The 16,252-nt window shown below is 39.0% G+C and overlaps 1 protein-coding gene across 7 annotated transcripts in view; it reads left to right on the forward strand.

The window, feature by feature from the left end:
* The window catches only part of LOC141808922 (dedicator of cytokinesis protein 9), an 85,793-nt gene that overhangs the window by 44,576 nt on the left and 24,965 nt on the right, over positions 1 to 16,252 (forward strand). For all 7 annotated transcript variants that reach the window (XM_074695728.1, XM_074695727.1, XM_074695729.1 and 4 more), the window contains exons 3-11: positions 1,338 to 1,427; positions 4,032 to 4,114; positions 6,603 to 6,672; positions 8,466 to 8,561; positions 8,674 to 8,808; positions 12,668 to 12,842; positions 15,322 to 15,374; positions 15,929 to 16,003; positions 16,095 to 16,235. In XM_074695728.1, the coding sequence (XP_074551829.1) occupies positions 1,338 to 1,427; positions 4,032 to 4,114; positions 6,603 to 6,672; positions 8,466 to 8,561; positions 8,674 to 8,808; positions 12,668 to 12,842; positions 15,322 to 15,374; positions 15,929 to 16,003; positions 16,095 to 16,235 (918 nt within the window). The remainder of the gene's footprint in view (positions 1 to 1,337; positions 1,428 to 4,031; positions 4,115 to 6,602; positions 6,673 to 8,465; positions 8,562 to 8,673; positions 8,809 to 12,667; positions 12,843 to 15,321; positions 15,375 to 15,928; positions 16,004 to 16,094; positions 16,236 to 16,252) is intronic.

The raw sequence follows: 16,252 nt of genomic DNA on the forward strand, positions 1-16,252 counted from the left end.
ACTTACAGAACAAGAGTTTTTTAAGCATTGCCTTAATTTTGAAATACACAAGCTTCCTTCAAACTTTTTCCTGGAGAAAGTGAGTATAGAAAATGTGTTTGTGTTCCAACTTTGAGTATTTCAGTTTAATCTTTAGAGTAATTGTGCCTTGGGGTCAGGAGTATGGATTTGTTTTCTAACAAATGAATTCCGTGCAACTAAACAGTCAAGAAACTCACAGATCTACACAAAATAAAAGGAGATTTATAAGTCAAACTTACAAGAATATTGTCTTTATTAAAAACAGTATTTGGCTGACAGCATATTATTGCTATTTAAGTTTCCCGCTTCAGGTTTTAACTTGTTGAGCTCTGTGGCTCACACGTTAAATATAAATGGTACACTGCAAAAAACTGAATCTTGCCAAGTGTTTTTGTCTTATTTTGAGTAAAACTGTTTTGTTATACTCGATATGAGCCACATTGAACTGATCAGTTCAAAAATTGTCTTTTTTTAAGTTATTTAAAGACAGAAATAAGGTCTGAGTTGCTTGTAACAAGTACAAAAAATCTGCCAAAATGAAGAAAAAAAAGAAAAATTTGCTCAATAATTTTCTTAAAACTATAACAATGTTTTGCTACAAGTAACTTTTCTCTTGTTCCATTGTTACGAGCAATTCAGACCTCATTTTTGTCTTAATATAACTTGAATATAAGACATTTTTGGACTGGTCAGGTGAATGTGGCTCATATTTAGTCTAAAAATTGAATTTTCTGCTTAAAACAAGACTAAAACACTTCATAAGGTTTCTGTTTTTTCAGTGTACCCCTGCTGAATGGATGAACAGACTAAAAATAGCTTGTTTTTGTCCTCATTTAAAACATTTTAGCATGCTAACATTAGCTTTAAACTCAAACCACAGCAAAAGTTACACCTTGCAGAGCAGTTGTCATAGTTGTGGATATCCAGTCTTGGGTAAATATGATTTAAAGCCTCCATTAGATTGAGAAGCTCTGATTTCTTCTCTGCATTAAAGAGTCTGTTTGCCAACAGCGCACAGCGTAAACGTTGCTCATTAACGAAAGGCCGAAATGAAGCAGCGCCTGCACAACAGTGGCAGAGAGCCAGGCTGCAGGGTGTGTCTGTGGGCTGTGGAGCTAAAGAGTGTCAAGCATCCTGCCTCCTTAAACTCTCAGAAAGAGCTCTTAAATAAGAATAATATTTAAAAGAGCAGCGCTGACAAACTGTGTCCAGCTGAAACCACAAAACTGTTTGAGTAATGTCTCCCACACTTTGTTACAACTCCATTTTTACAATATTTTCATGTTTGTCCTGATTTGCTTGGTTTTGTTTTACAGATTTCTACTCTGAGGCGGCAAGGGAGGACGCTCCACTCCACAGTGCCTGAGAATGCAGAGAGGGAGGCGCAGAGTCTGTTTGTCCAGGAGGTAATTAAGCTGATTTGAAGGCCCAGGAGTCAAGTTTTCTCCGTTAGTTTCTTTAAAGACATGCTTTTCTTTGCCAAATTAAGATTTTGTTTTTGTCTGTATGAGTCTATTTTTCTCAGTTAAGATAGAGAAATAAAAACTTGCAGTGTAAACAAAGGGTAAGGAGCAGGTTTGGAAAGTTTATCACCTGCTGCAGCATCTTGGCATTAAAGGACTCATTACCTTATTTGTGGCCTAATATTAGCTGCAAAGCACACAGCACGTCACAGCGCATCAGGAAACCTCTTTATTTCTCGTATTTATTCTAGTATCAGGCTAAATGTAACATTTATTTTACTTTAAGTAGCCCCTAGAAGCTGCTCCATAAACCGTGTGATGGCTCATTACAGATAATTACTGGAGGCAGTCGGACTATTTGTACTAAATTTCTTCCGTGATATCTATTTATGCCCTGGGAAGTAGGAATGCAATTAATCTGTACTCTTTACAAGATTATCAAACTTCTGGTTATTTTCTGCTAGTGTTGGTTTATACTCTGCTGAGCCTTGAATGTATCTGTCATCAAACAGTAAAGCTTTGGTTCATTTTAATTGGGGCTGGCTGCACTTGGAGTTCATTTCAGTTCAGCTCCTGTTGATAAATCTGAATCATGACTGCAAAGAGGAGAAACATATTTTCCTCATCCAGTCTCACAGACAGCTCTGACTGTTCTTTCAAAGCCAGTCACCAACTGGACGCCAAAAGTTAACCCTTCAGGTCAAAGGTCAGCGTTCAGGGAGCCTTGTCAGAAGTTGTAAACACACTGAACCTCCTGGTCGACTGTTGTGTGACATCACCAGGACAGCTGTGCGGAAGAACACAGCAGGAGCCTTTCTGTTTCTGATCGTTCTCCTGATCAGGTTGCGTCTCCCCGTAGGAGTCAACGCACGTATCTCTCTGAAGAAGAGATATACCAGTGCACAGGGTCTAACAATGAACAGATGTCTCATTTCCAAGAAGAGGGAGGTACAGGGACACTCCCTTTCAGTTCGGACTGGTGGGTGGTTGGACTGAGGTGGAGTGTGGACACTCACCATGCACTCCTCTTTTTCCAAAGGGTTTCGCTGCATGTGGGCTTCAAATGATGCTCAAAACAAGCATTGTCCGGTGATTCTCAGAACATCCTCTGTTATTCATCAGGACAGTTCAACTTTCTATGAAATGTCTCATTTGGTGGAAGGTTTCATTTTCTGCTTCATACTCAAACTGAAACCTAGAGAAGTCTCAAAGGCCTGTTATTCATTTGTTTGGTGTCTGGCTTTTGAAAGGTCAGTTTTCCTCTCTGGTTGATGCTCCATCAGGAGATACGACCTGAACTCACAGAATCCATTGGAAGATGTCTGTTTATATTTTGTCCCTATCAGTGAAATGAGTTCCAGTTTATCAGATGCCCCACACAGACTGATGTTGTATCATTCGTCTCTGAACGTGTTGCTGTAAGTTTGTTGGGTTCATTTTGGAGCCCTCATGCTGGACTTATCTTACCTAGGTTTTTCTTCTTTATTTCCCAGCTTAAGTGACAGTTTTTCTTCCGTTAACATCAACAGAGGTTGATGGACCATGTGTCCCCACTTCCGGGGACTTTGCAAAAATGAAGCCAAAATGAAGCACAGACTGTATATAGAGTGGACAGTGTGGCTCCGCCATTCACCATTGTACCAAAATTCCCCCGCCACAGGCGCCGCCATTGGCAGCAGTTGTGCAGCCAGAGTCTGCTCAGTAGAGACTGTGAGGGATTCTGGGAGAATCTGAGTGGAGCCGGGTGACAAAAGTAATAATTATTTTTTTTCTTCAAGAGTCTAATCACTTCTTGACTCTACCTTCCAAAATATTTTACAATCCTCAAAAAAAAATACACAAGAACAGCAGCTGTCAGTCATCTTTAAACGTGTCTAAAACCTTGTTTTTAACCTGTTATAACTAATGAAACGGAAACTTTTCAGAAAAAAAGAGGACTTGAATACAAGACAGCCAAATGATAGTTTCAAATCACCACAGCAATCGGACGTGAGAAACATTTCTATGAGGTGTATCAATTTTTAAAGTTTGACCACAGCCCATCTGGAATGACTGGAGAGACAGATTTTTTTACCTATACTACAGCCAGCCACCAGGGGGAGCAGTTTTTGTGGTGACCTCACTTTGAGCCGAGCAAGATGACTTCTTTTTTTTTTTTTTTTACAGTCCACGAAATAAATTCACACTATTTTTGCTGATTGAAGCACACACAAACTGATGAAACGGCAGCACCTTTCTTGCATATTCTGAAAGGAATTTGAGACACAGCTTCAACATCAAAATACTTGAGTTGTTACAAGAATGTGAACTCGTTTTCAACTTGATATTTCTCTAAAGATAGTTTTAAAGATTGTTGATGGATGTGAGAAAAGAATGTTTGAATGGTGAACCCTAATCCCTGTTTTAACAATAGAACAAGCACCTTTTATCTCTTTACAGTGTAAACATGCTGATATCTAACTCTAGCTTTGAAGTTCCACTACTGTACGCTGTGAAAAGTGTTGTGAGTTTACAGTCGTTCAAAATTTGTTTCTTTTTTCTTCTCAGTGCATTAAGACCTACAAGTCAGACTGGCATGTCGTCAACTATAAGTTCGAGGACTATTCTGGAGACTTTCGACAGCTGCCGAAGTAAGTGTTGTTTCAAACCTTAACCCTGCTTCTGACAGCGGTAATATGGTGTTGTGCCAACACATTCTTACAATGGGCAAGTAAGAACAGATACTGCAACAACTATTACCCATAATATATGGATGCCAGAGGTTTTAAACTAAAGAACAAACAGTCAGACACATTTTTTTGTGTTTTTGAGTCAGCTAAACAAACCGAGGGTCCCGCCTTCTGAGTCAATAACAAGGAAACCCAGCGAACAAATACTTCTCATTTCAACACAACAAAAGAGTGTTTCCTTTTAATGACGCTCTGGATAATTCCCATTTACTGCCCGCGTGGAAACCACCTTCATTGTCCACGGATTGTGTCATCAGCTCCATCCTCTTCCCTGAAAAATATCTGTTTTACTGCCAGTGTGCTGGAAAACGAGTTGACAGTGACCTTGACACGAGCACTGCTGCCAGACACCCCGTTGTTTTACTGAAACTAGGGAAGTTAAAACAATACATCCTGACAGGATTGCATGTTCAAAACCGCACAGTATCCTCATTGATGTGACTCTTACCTTTGGCACACGATCATTTTCCAGCAGGCAGTACACACCTTCACACACTTAAGTGCTGCTTTGCTGTGAGCGCTGGAAGCTGAGGCTGCTTTTCAAGACTCTCAGGAGACAGCTAGTGCAAAGTTATGTCTTTAAAAAACAGCAAAAACATTTGGAAAGAAAAATATTACTGAGATCAAAAGCTCTGTTAATATCCTGGAGAGACAGGGTGAAAATGTCAATTACAAGCAGCAGGGTTTTAAGTGTGTTCAATATAAAGTGTCTCTTTACAAAGAGACAAATAGGAGCTGAAGCACCAAAAATCTTTGTTGAAGTTGAAGTAGGGGGAAAGTACAGGTTCTGAAAATGATCTCTCAACATAAAAAGAGATGCTGGCCCTTTAAGAAACAATTCTACAGGCTGTTTCAATTCAAAGCTGATTTATGTCACATAATTTCCAGGAGACTATAAAACATTTCGAGCTTCACATAAAAAAGAATAAGCTACATAAGTTCAGTAAGTCATCATTAAGTCTGGGTGTTATCTTTACATCTGTTTTGGAAAAGAGTGAGCTATAAACAGTACAAAAATGCCTTTGAATGTGTTATAAATGTTTTATAAATGAAAGGAGTGAAAAGTTCAGTCAGTTTTCATCATACAGACAGAAAATAAAAAGTAGAGTTGTCAGAAAAACAGACTCTAAAGTAGAACGGAAACCTTATAGCTCTACCAGAAGATTATCAAGGACTGGATCGGTGCCACTGCATTTCATACGTTTTCTTTTTCTTGTTCAGTTCTAACTGTTCTCATATATATCCTTTTTATTTAAAACCACCACAGAGGTGGAATAATTCAACTCAATCGCTGCTACTTATATTATTTTTTTTATTACTCAATGTAAACATTTTTTCAATAGTCACAAGTCACTTTGTAATCGAGAGAGACTGATATGGATTTTTTGGGGCCGATACTGATACTGATTATTTGTAGGCAAGGAAGCTGATAGCCGATATTTGAAGCCGATATTAATTTGCAGTCAAAGTGAAAATATTGGTGTAAAAATTTTTGAATACAAACTCCAACACTGAACTGCTATCAAATGCCTTCAAGCATATGTTTATTTAACAGCTCCCAGGCTCAGCAGCACGTTTTATAAAGTTAGATGAAAACTTAAAAAAAATAAATAGCTAAAGTTTTCTACAGTAAATAAAGTTTTCCAAAATTTCTATGTGAATTAAATGAAACTGGACAGAATTGAGTTTGTGCTGCCTTTTACAGGCGTGTAATGCAGTTGAATTAATTTTCTGTTTGGTTTTACATGACTGATTTTAAATGACCATCTGGGGCTTCCATAGTGTAGACAGGGAGAAATTCTGTGCAGAGAAGCATCAGAGCCAAAACAACACTGTTTTGAATGGGCTTCATATCGGCTGTCAGATTAAAAAAAGGCAGATGCTAATATGCCCCAAAATGCCAAATATTGGCCCAATAATTGGCCCAGCCGATAATCAGTCTGTCTTTACTTTATAACCATTAGCTTAGTTTTTTTCTTTGAAATTAAGAAAATGTTTCAAACTTTAAGTTTGTGTCAAGTTTGGTGGACAATCCAGTATTGTTTTCTGATTTTGTCTCGTACATGTAAATTTTTTGTTTACGTTATGTGGTTTCTCTCATTTTAAATCTTCTCTGTTAAAAAGCTAAAAGTATATGTCTTTATCCAATACCTGTGCTGCTTTAGTGGTTTTAAACATGAAGATAGTAATAAAACAAGTACGTAGCAGCAGTCAGTAGTGTTTCCACTGGTCTGCTTTGCTTGTCATAGTGAAACGTTTACCAGTGAAAAACTCCTCACAGGAGCTTTAACAGTAACATAAAATGAATCTAACCAGAAAGAACAAACAAAATCTGTTTCCCATTCAGTAATTGTGATCATATCGTTCATGTGATTTAATTCTGTTGTAGCAAAGTGTCCCGGCCTGACAAACTGGCTGTCCATGTGTTTGAAGTCGACGAGGATGTTGACAAAGACGAGGTAAGTCCACATCAAGTTATTTCTCTATATTTTCAAAGTCAAGGCTCAAAATCCCCTGAGAAACACCAGAGGAGTGTAGATTCAGCCTTTACTGCAGATCAGCTGTTCCTTGTTTCTACAGATTTCACATCTCATTATCAAATACTTGGAAAATAACGCCTGCCTATAATTTGGTCTCCCGCCAGTCATCAGCTCAGCCCTTCCTGTTTTTAGTCAATCTGATTTAAATAGATTAAAGTGTTTTATGTGTCTAATAGCAAAATTTAAAGGATAGAATTAAATGTGATTAGATGTAAAGACTTTAAGTGGCAAGAACATGTTTTAAAGCATTTTTTAAATCTTTTTTCATCCTGTTATAATTCACATGTGACGGACTGGGTGTGTGTTTTGCTTCTGCTCGGAGTGTTTGTTGTTTTTGGAGCGGCTTGTGTAGGACTGCACAGCACAGAGGCTCATGAGTGAACTAACACACATGTTTTATGAAGTGTGGATAAGCTCGAGCTGTCTTAAACGGGCGTACAGGTGCGGGATGATCCTGACCTTTTTTTCCCCCCAATGATTCATCAGACTGCGCCCCCTATAGGTGACAAAATGTGCTGCAGGTTTACTTGGAAAGGCTTGCAAAGCGTTTCTTTTCCTTTTTAATTGAGTGTCATCTGTGATTGAGGAAGGCTGTTTCATTTCACTGGGGAGGATGCTGCTGCAGATGAAAGAAAACAATCTGAACTCCTTCTCAGAAATCCCCTGAATAAATCATCTTTCTTTTAACAACTGTGTGTTTTGGATCACATTTGAAGTGCAATTTGGTTGATGCTCTCCTTGCCTCACTGGACCTTAGATTATTGGTTTGCAGACTTATTTTTATCCCATCCTTGACCCGTTTTCTGAAGCAACTTTACACCCAGAGAGAATGATCCCACTGTCAAACACTGTCTAGACACTGACGAGGAGAAACAGGCATCAAACTTTTCCAGATGCTCCAGAAAGCACCGTTTAAAAGAAGTCACAAGTCCAGCCAGCACTTCCAAAATCCCCACTTTGCTTTATTAAACGGAGAGACGAAAGAAGAGGAAAGAGCTGGATCATGATGACGACATCTTCAAAGACCATTCAGTCGTCTCATTGTGAAAATGAGATTCAGGCCCTCACTGCGGTGTCTCAGAGTTGAGCAGTGTTAACTGAGAATGACACGTCTTTTGTTCATTCGGGCCTGATCCAAAGCAGGACCATGCGGTGGAGTTCACCCACGTCTCTTCTTCCTTCATTACTCCTCTAATTGGTTTATTTTACCAGATCATGCTAGCTCGTTGCTCATGCTAGCAGGGCTAAGATCTCCCGTTAGTGAACGCAGCGTGTGTGTGAGACAATGTGCTCCGTGTGTCATGACTCTGCTGCGAAAATACAGATATTTATTTGGTTTGACGGTCGGAGTTTGTTTAAAGTTCTTCTGCCTGCTTGTTTGGACTGAGAGAGACTTACATCACATTGGGCTCTGTGGCGTTTCAGAGCACGACATCAAAGGTTTTCTGCACAGGGAGGGTGGGGGAGTGTTTCTGTTGCAGATAGGATGATCCACGGTGAAAATAAACAAATTCAGGCATGTGGAGTCTGCTCGATGACAAATCTGCACATTTATTATAGAGAATTTGGTAATCTCCCCCCTATATCTGTATGTTCCATCTAAAAATATGAACATTTTAGAAAAAAAATGCAACTTTACTCTAATTTCAGTCAACTCCTGAGATATTTTTACCTGTAGTGTTTTTTTTATAACTTGTTTGTGTCTCCTGCAGGACACGGCCTCCTTAGGCTCCCAGAAAGGAGGGATGTCCAAACATGGCTGGCTGTATAAAGGAAACATGAACAGTGCCATCAGCGTCACCATGAGGGTGAGACGACCTCCTTCAAACCAAAAAGATTTGACGATTCCATGGACAGAAAATCACTTTGTACAAGTGTTTCTTTATAACTGAAAGTCTTTATCTCTTTTCTTTGTTGCAGTCATTCAAAAGAAGATATTTCCATCTGACACAGCTTGGAGATGGTTCTTATAACTTAAACTTTTATAAGGATGAGAAGATCTCAAAGGAGCCCAAAGGAACCATTTTCTTGGACTCCTGCATGGGTGTTGTTCAGGTAAAATTTCTCCTCTGTTTCCGATGCGGAAATTTTTCATTGATTCATTATCTGCTTCAAACATACTGCGCCGAGATGTCTCTCTGAATGTATTTTCCAACATACAGGAAACTACACAAGCACATTTTCCCCACAGATCTTTCTATCAGAGATAGACTGCTGCTGAAAAGTACCTTTGCTCCCTTCCTCTCATCATTTCCCTGAAACCTGAGCTCTCTCCTCCCCAGGGTCTTGCTTTACTGCTGACTCTGAGCTGGTGAAACAAGGTGAATGCTGAGGTCTCACTTCTGAGCACTTTCCACCGGCTTCACAATCAATGCCACGTGCAAACATCTGAGCGCAGGCCAAGACTAACTGCACTATCATCTGTCATCTACACAGACGGAAAGACCCTGATTTTACAGATGAGGCACCCACCGGCTTTAATGGCATCTTTATTTGAGAATACGGCGGCAGGTTGATGGTGTTAATTCTAGCATGTGGATCCTAAAATGAGGAAAAAGAAGAGGGAAGTGAAGGCTTTTAGAGCTGTCAAGGTCTTGTGTTGTCGCCACCATGGTCCTTCAAACCTCTGCACCCTCCTCCTCTCTAAACCACAGACCCTCTCTCTGATAAATTCCTCTGTGGTAGAGTCAGAGTGCAGCTCCTGGTTCAGTTCAAAACACCATTTTCTCTGCCATGGCTTAAATTTTATCTGAACAGCTTTAACCTAAAAAACATATGAATGATGTTTAGTTTGCCTCATAAAAACACCAAAAAACTAAAAGTGGTCGCTTTTATAACTGTTCAATTCAGAATAGAATGTGGACTTTAATTTGACTTTTACACATATTCCAAAATAGTAAAGATTTAAGCTGGCAAAGCTCTCAGAAACATGATTAAACAGCCTAAATCTAAGCAGATGAAAGGGGAACAAGTATCATAAATATCTGACTAGTAGAATAGGAGAAAAAAAATGTTTTTTACTGAAATTAACCCTTAAAGACATGAGAACAAACTTGTTAGATGTCATAAAAAACGCTGCTTGTGTATTCCTATTTTTAACTCTGAAACTTATTTTCTCTTATTAGTTTTTTATTCACATTTAAAACATCTTAAACTTGACACAACATGCATTGCTTTAACTTTTCTATCATGGCTTATTGTGTCAGAATCTATTTCAAATTAGGGAACTACCAATGAATTTCTAGTCTTGAATAATGCTTCCTAATAATCATTCAATTAATCTCCATCAAGCCAATGTTTCTCCACCAAGGTTCATATTACGTCATTTGGTAACTTTTTGCAAGATGCATGAATTGATTGTTTGTCAATTTTCTTTCATTGAGACATGTCTGTTTTCGAAATTACTTAAAGCAGCTGCAAGGAGTTTCTAAGCGATATTGAAAGAGTGTCCCTTCCAGTTATATGACTGATTGTAATCCACACTTTAAAATGAGATTGTCTTCACCAATATTGCAGATTACTAGTTAATTTAAATTGCTACATTTTAGCTTCTCGATTGGGTTGAGTAGGACCTGATTGACTTATGGCTGTCTAGGTCTCTATGACAACACCACACCGTCTGATGAAGTTAAGTAGTGTGAGGAGAGATCTGTGTTTTATCTCTGCTGAAAACAATTTCTGTGATTAATTTTGTAGTGATGATGGACACTGGAGCCTAACTGTCAGACAGAAAAAGGACAGAAGAGCAGAAGCAGGCTAATTAGCCTTTATCTCAGGCTGTATCTCCCTTTAACACAGGGGCTAAACTGATGGTGATCATTTTCATCCCAACCCACAGTCAGCAGTTATTCTGCAGTGGTCTGTTCAAACCTGAGAGTCTATCAATAAAATGAAGAGTGAGGTTACGTTAGCTCTAGATGACTGGCAGGACATAGCTAACCAGGATTTACTAACGTTACACATTACAGACATGTCTTAGAGCACCAGACTGCTAGTTGCGCTATATATGAACGGCTACTCAACTACTTAAGAACTGACAGTGTTTACTTGTTGTTGCGTTAGCCTACAGATTCATTGGAGCACCAGGCAAACATATATACAGCTGCTACAACATTTGCTTAATATAACGTTTCAAACCGCAGCGCTATGTAACTTTACTGAAAAATACCTGACCTCAATGCGTTTTATCCAGTAAAAAGTTGTCTTGAACAAAGAAACTTTATTTCGATCCGATCTCCATTTGATTCCAAAAAAAGCACACGCCTCACTAAAAGTAATTTACGACAGTGTGCAGAGACTCCAGGCCTGAAGGAGAGGCAGTCCATTTAAAACAGATCCTCCTCACAGCATCTTTAACAAGAAAAACTTCCCTTGGCAGTTTCATTTACTCCTTAAAAGCAATTCTGGCTTCATTTTGTCTTTCAATACATTGAAAATAAGAAATTTTCTTTCAGACGAATGTAGCTCATATTAAACCCAATAAGACTCTTGTATTTTACTAAAATAAGACAGAAACACATTGAGGCTCTTAAAATATACCAATTCTTGGTGGGTACAGATGTTGTGATGAAGATCATGGTAAATCACGTTTTTCTTTGTATACCTTACCTTCTCATCTGAAAGCTGAGGACTTTCTCATCTGCTCTGATCCTTTGGCTTTAAATAAACCAGCAGAAACATCTCTTCAAATAGAAGTGCAGATGTTAAACTGTGTGGCTGTAATTGCATGTGGAGTGACATCATCCTGAGCCTCGAGCCGCTCCCGTGCTTTGTTAGGACGCCAACATATGCTCCAACATACGAAGCATTTTCAGTGCTGATGAGGTGAACGGCAGTCCCTGTAGGTTAATAAGGAGCAGAGGGGCTAAAAATGTAACCAGATTGTTGTGGTTTGAGGTTTCTCTTTCTAATCCTCTGCCATAAGATTTCTGATTCTTAGAGTATTATAATTATTTCAGTCGGTTTGTTCACTCATTTTGTGTGGCAGGAGACTCATGACTCCAGTCCTGTGGTCTGTCCTGCTCTTACGTCTGTTTATCAAACTCCAGTTTTGTTTCCATGTTTTCTCAGCTTGTCTTCAGATAAACGAGTCTGCCTCCCTTTAACTCCCACTCTGCTCTTACACCATCGCAGGCCAGCTTCACGGATAACCACAGCATAACAATCCTCTGAAAGCTGACAATAAAAAGATGAATTTGTTTCCCTTTACATAAATGCTGCTTGTAAACTTTGTTAAAGTTAGCCGAGTCGCTCTGTCATGGAGGATCTGTGGTTGAATCAGGATTGAAACAGGCTCTGATAGCCGCTGAAGCTAAAATAGGACAGTGACATCACCATCTGCGGCCGTTCGGTGGTCATAGTTTGGCTCATGTGGGGTTTTTTTCATCACACGTTAGAAAGTCTCCTCTGTGGTCCTGGCAGATCTGGAGGCTTTGTTTCACAGATGGAAATATTCTCATTGTCCATTTGCTTTGTCAGTGAAGTTTCAGGTTCTCATCTCTCTCCAAAACACTGACGCACATTTTGTGGATTTTTTGGAGCTGTGATTTGCCGAGTTTGGAACTGGGAGCTGAAATTGAATATTTACTTTGCATACACAGATGTGTTTTTGTAGGATCAAATAGGAAAAATTAAAAAGAAAGTGGAATTAAAGTCAAGAAAACTGTGATTTAGATCAGAAAAGTGAGAATCTCTTGTCTTGTGATATGTTTGCTTTGGATACTGAGATAAAACAGATTTCTCCATGGTGGAGAATTTGGTTGTAAAATGTGTAAAACTAAACTCAGTTGATCAGTCGCCCAGTATTGGAAACAACAATCTCTGTTTTGATCTTTGTGTTGCACTTTAAACTATGACTTTATTGACTTGACGTGACCTCTGTTCTTTTTCTGCTCTTGTCTCCTTTGGGTGTCAGAATAACAAGGTGCGGCGGTTTGCGTTTGAGCTGAAGATGCAGGATAAGAGCACCTACCTTCTGGCTTCAGACAGCGAGGCTGAGATGGAGGACTGGATCAACACGCTCAACAAGATCTTACACAGCAGCTTCGAGATCGCCATGCAGGAGAAGAGGAACGGAGACATTCATGATGGTGTGTGAGACTGTGGCCCCTGAAGGAGCACAAACATGGAACAAATTATTACTTTGTGTTGGGTTTGTCCAAGTATTATCTAGCTCCTTTAAATAACCAGAAAATCTTTTTAGACTAAACTAAGTTGGATGAAAGCAGCTTTGTGTGGCTGCGGTGGTCTTCATTATGCAAATGATATGAATGCTTTGGTTTCCAAAGTTATCTGCAGCATTTGAGACAACACCTAGGCTAAGAAGAAGACAGAATATCAACCAGTTACTGTTTCCACGATATCCTGACTGTTCTTTAGTTTAAAGTCAAGTTTTAAATTCTTATGACTGAAAATCAACTTTTAAAAGTGTCAAACTCTTTCTTCTGTAAAAAAAGACAAATTTAGGGTAACAGTTTAAGCTGTGTGGAGACTTTTTAATAGACCTGCTAGGTGGTCTGTTGATAATAATGATAATTATAATAATAATAAAACATTTTATTTATCTACCCCTTATTAAAACTGAACAACTGTTGAAATCAATACTACTTAATGGATTTATAAAAAAGTCAACATTAAAGCTCCTCTAAGGATTTTCTGGTTTGGTTGATTTTGAGGCCCTCTTGTGGACAAAGCGAAAAACTCATTCTGCTCTCCCTTCTGGAGTCTAAATTCTCACTCACTGTAAAACTTTGATATCAAAAAGTCAGAACAAGGCTTTTTGAGTGCATGGTCATGCTCCATGAGGTCTGCCCTCATACGGGGAGCCTGGGTTTAAATCCAGCCTCTTTCCCGCATGTCACTCCCCACTCTTACCGTGTTCCCTGCAGAGGTGTTGAAAGTATTCACATTCATTACTCAAGTAGAAGTATAGATACTAGGGTTTAAAAAGACTTCTGTAGAAGCTAAAGTATCAATTCAATCTTTTTATGTAAGTAAAAGTGTAAAAAGTACTATTTTCGAAACCACTTTAAGTATCAAAGTAAAAGTAACTTAAAAAGGGGAAAATACCATTAAGGTTAAAAGCTTAGACGGTGCCACAGGGGCCTGTATTTCATATAGTTCATCTCCCCTCCTGAGTCTCTGCCACTGACTTCTACATGCTATGCTACATACGATTGTTATGTCATTGCTGAATTGTGGTGTGATTTGTTTCATGTGCAGGTGTGATGGATTGGGTACAAACCCATAGTGTTTTGAAATGGTGTTACGTTTATATATCTCATCTATCCACAATCAAACTGACTCTTTCTGGATGATGCGATCTCAGTGATTTTAGGATAGGTTTTTAGTTGTTTTTGGAGTGTGTCTTTTTGTACGATGATAAGCTGGAATGAAACAGGAGTAGCGAGGCTGTTTTTAAGACGTGCCGAATAGAAGTACAGATATTTGCCTGAACTTGTAGGAAGCAGAAGTAAAAAGTTGACTAAAAAATAATCACTCAAGTAAAGTATTGATACACAAAATTTTTACTTAAGTAGAGTGACAAAGTATTTTACTTTGTTACTTGACACCTCTGGTTTCCAGCTTGATCTGCTCTCAGTAAACTGGTTTTTACCTTTTTGTTAACAGCGTGATCAACCCTTACATACTGTTAGTTTCACAACATGGTGAGGCCCCTTTGAATTTCTTCATCACTGTCCCATTAAAAAAAAAAACATACATGAACATGGCCTGTACAGTTCAAAATACCTAAAACAACCATTTTCAGTCTTTTTTATAGCCAGATAAAATACCTTACTGGAGCTTTTAAGAGGAAAAATTCAGTGAATGTGCAACTTATTTTTAACATAAACAAAAGACTTCCAGAAAGGACCACTGAGCTACTTTAATATAAGTGTATGTGTAATAATAGTGTACATGATAATCTTCAGTTTTACAACCCTGAAATCATAATAACATTTGATTAATGCTGTTAGTTATTGAAGCTAAAAAGGTGATATTTTGAAAAGTGTCTGAGATGAAAAATGTCCCCACTCATAAAATCCAAAATAACAACCAACCGTCCAGTAAATCCACTCAAACTAAACGATTATTTACCCAAGGATACCGTACCTACCTCGAGGATGTTTCTTTAAACCAGACACCGTCCATTCATGCCAACCTCCACTCACTGCTCATAGCTCACTCACTACTTCCTGTAGTAATGTAGCGTCGTCCGAAGCGATGTGATACCGGACCACCCAGACTTTTAATACTTACCTCCTGTCTCACAGGAGGCATAGCCGTGCAGACAAGAAGCTGAATGCTCCTGTAGAAAAAAAAGAAAACACTCCACTAATCTGCTTTAACTCCTCAGACTTTATTAATCACACTGCATGAGAGAAAAACAACTCTGTTTGAGCTTTTCTTCAGGGCCTGCAGCGCATCCACCTTCAGTGCTGAGAGTTAAAATGACTGTTTATCAAACTTTCACATGTCAGTAAGAGATGGGGACACTTAACGGCACAAAAGAGGGTTTTGTTAATGCTTTAAAATCCTGTGGTTTCTTTTTTTTTTGCTTCTTTCTAGATGATGATCTGGCAAAGTCAGACAGTTCCTCTGGCAGTATGGACAGCTTTCAGGTAGGTCCTACGTTTAATCCCTTTGCTTTCTCTGCTTTTGTCATGTCACAAATCTCAAGGTCTCAACTATTTTCCTTTGCATAAGCAGAATGTATGCAAACAAACGTGCATCCAACAATATTCAGCATAAGGAACAAGTAGAAGAGAGCAGCTGTAACCTGTTTTGACTTAAGGACACCTGCATCAACGGTTTTGAGATATTTCAGAGAAGAAATGTATTTTGAAACGATTCACTGGCTGATAAAGTAAAAGCTGCAAAAGTAATTTTATTTTTTCATTTCGTGCTGCGACATCCCTAAGTGGTATCCAATACTAAAACCACATGTGTATGGAAACTGCTGGAAACAGTTAGTGGAGAAAGCTTGACATGTAACAGTAAGCTGTGCTGAAATAAATGGCGGTACCACCTGCCTCTCGGCGCTCAGCCGGCCTGTCCGCCGGGCTGTAAAATATGAAGCTTCTTTCCAGATGGGTGCAAATGACAGAAAAAGTCAATTGATGGTGAAAGAAGATAACGTTTGCATTCTTTTGTTGAATCCATTTCATCTCCTCAGAGTGCGAGAGATATTGAGTCCAGGATGAGGAGCGAGACCAGACTGAAGCTGTTCACTCTGGATCCAGACACACAGGTAATGAAATCTCATTTATTCCCGTGTGGTAATAAGATCCAACCTTACACTCCTTAATCAAATGTAATACCTTCCATTTTACCGTCTATAGAAACTGGACTTTTCAGGAATCGAGCCGGATGTGAAGCAGTTCGAGGAGAAGTTTGGCAAACGCGTTCTGGTGAACTGTAATGACCTCTCCTTTAATCTGCAAAGCTGTGTGGCCGAGAACGAGGAAGGGCCGACGACAAACGTGAGGATCCTTTTCTG

Source organism: Halichoeres trimaculatus, unplaced genomic scaffold, assembly GCF_033239565.1.
Source record: "Halichoeres trimaculatus isolate MK-OKI-2021-1 unplaced genomic scaffold, fHalTri1.1 fHalTri1_scaffold_19, whole genome shotgun sequence".
In the NCBI taxonomy this organism is placed as follows: Eukaryota; Metazoa; Chordata; class Actinopteri; order Labriformes; family Labridae; genus Halichoeres; species Halichoeres trimaculatus.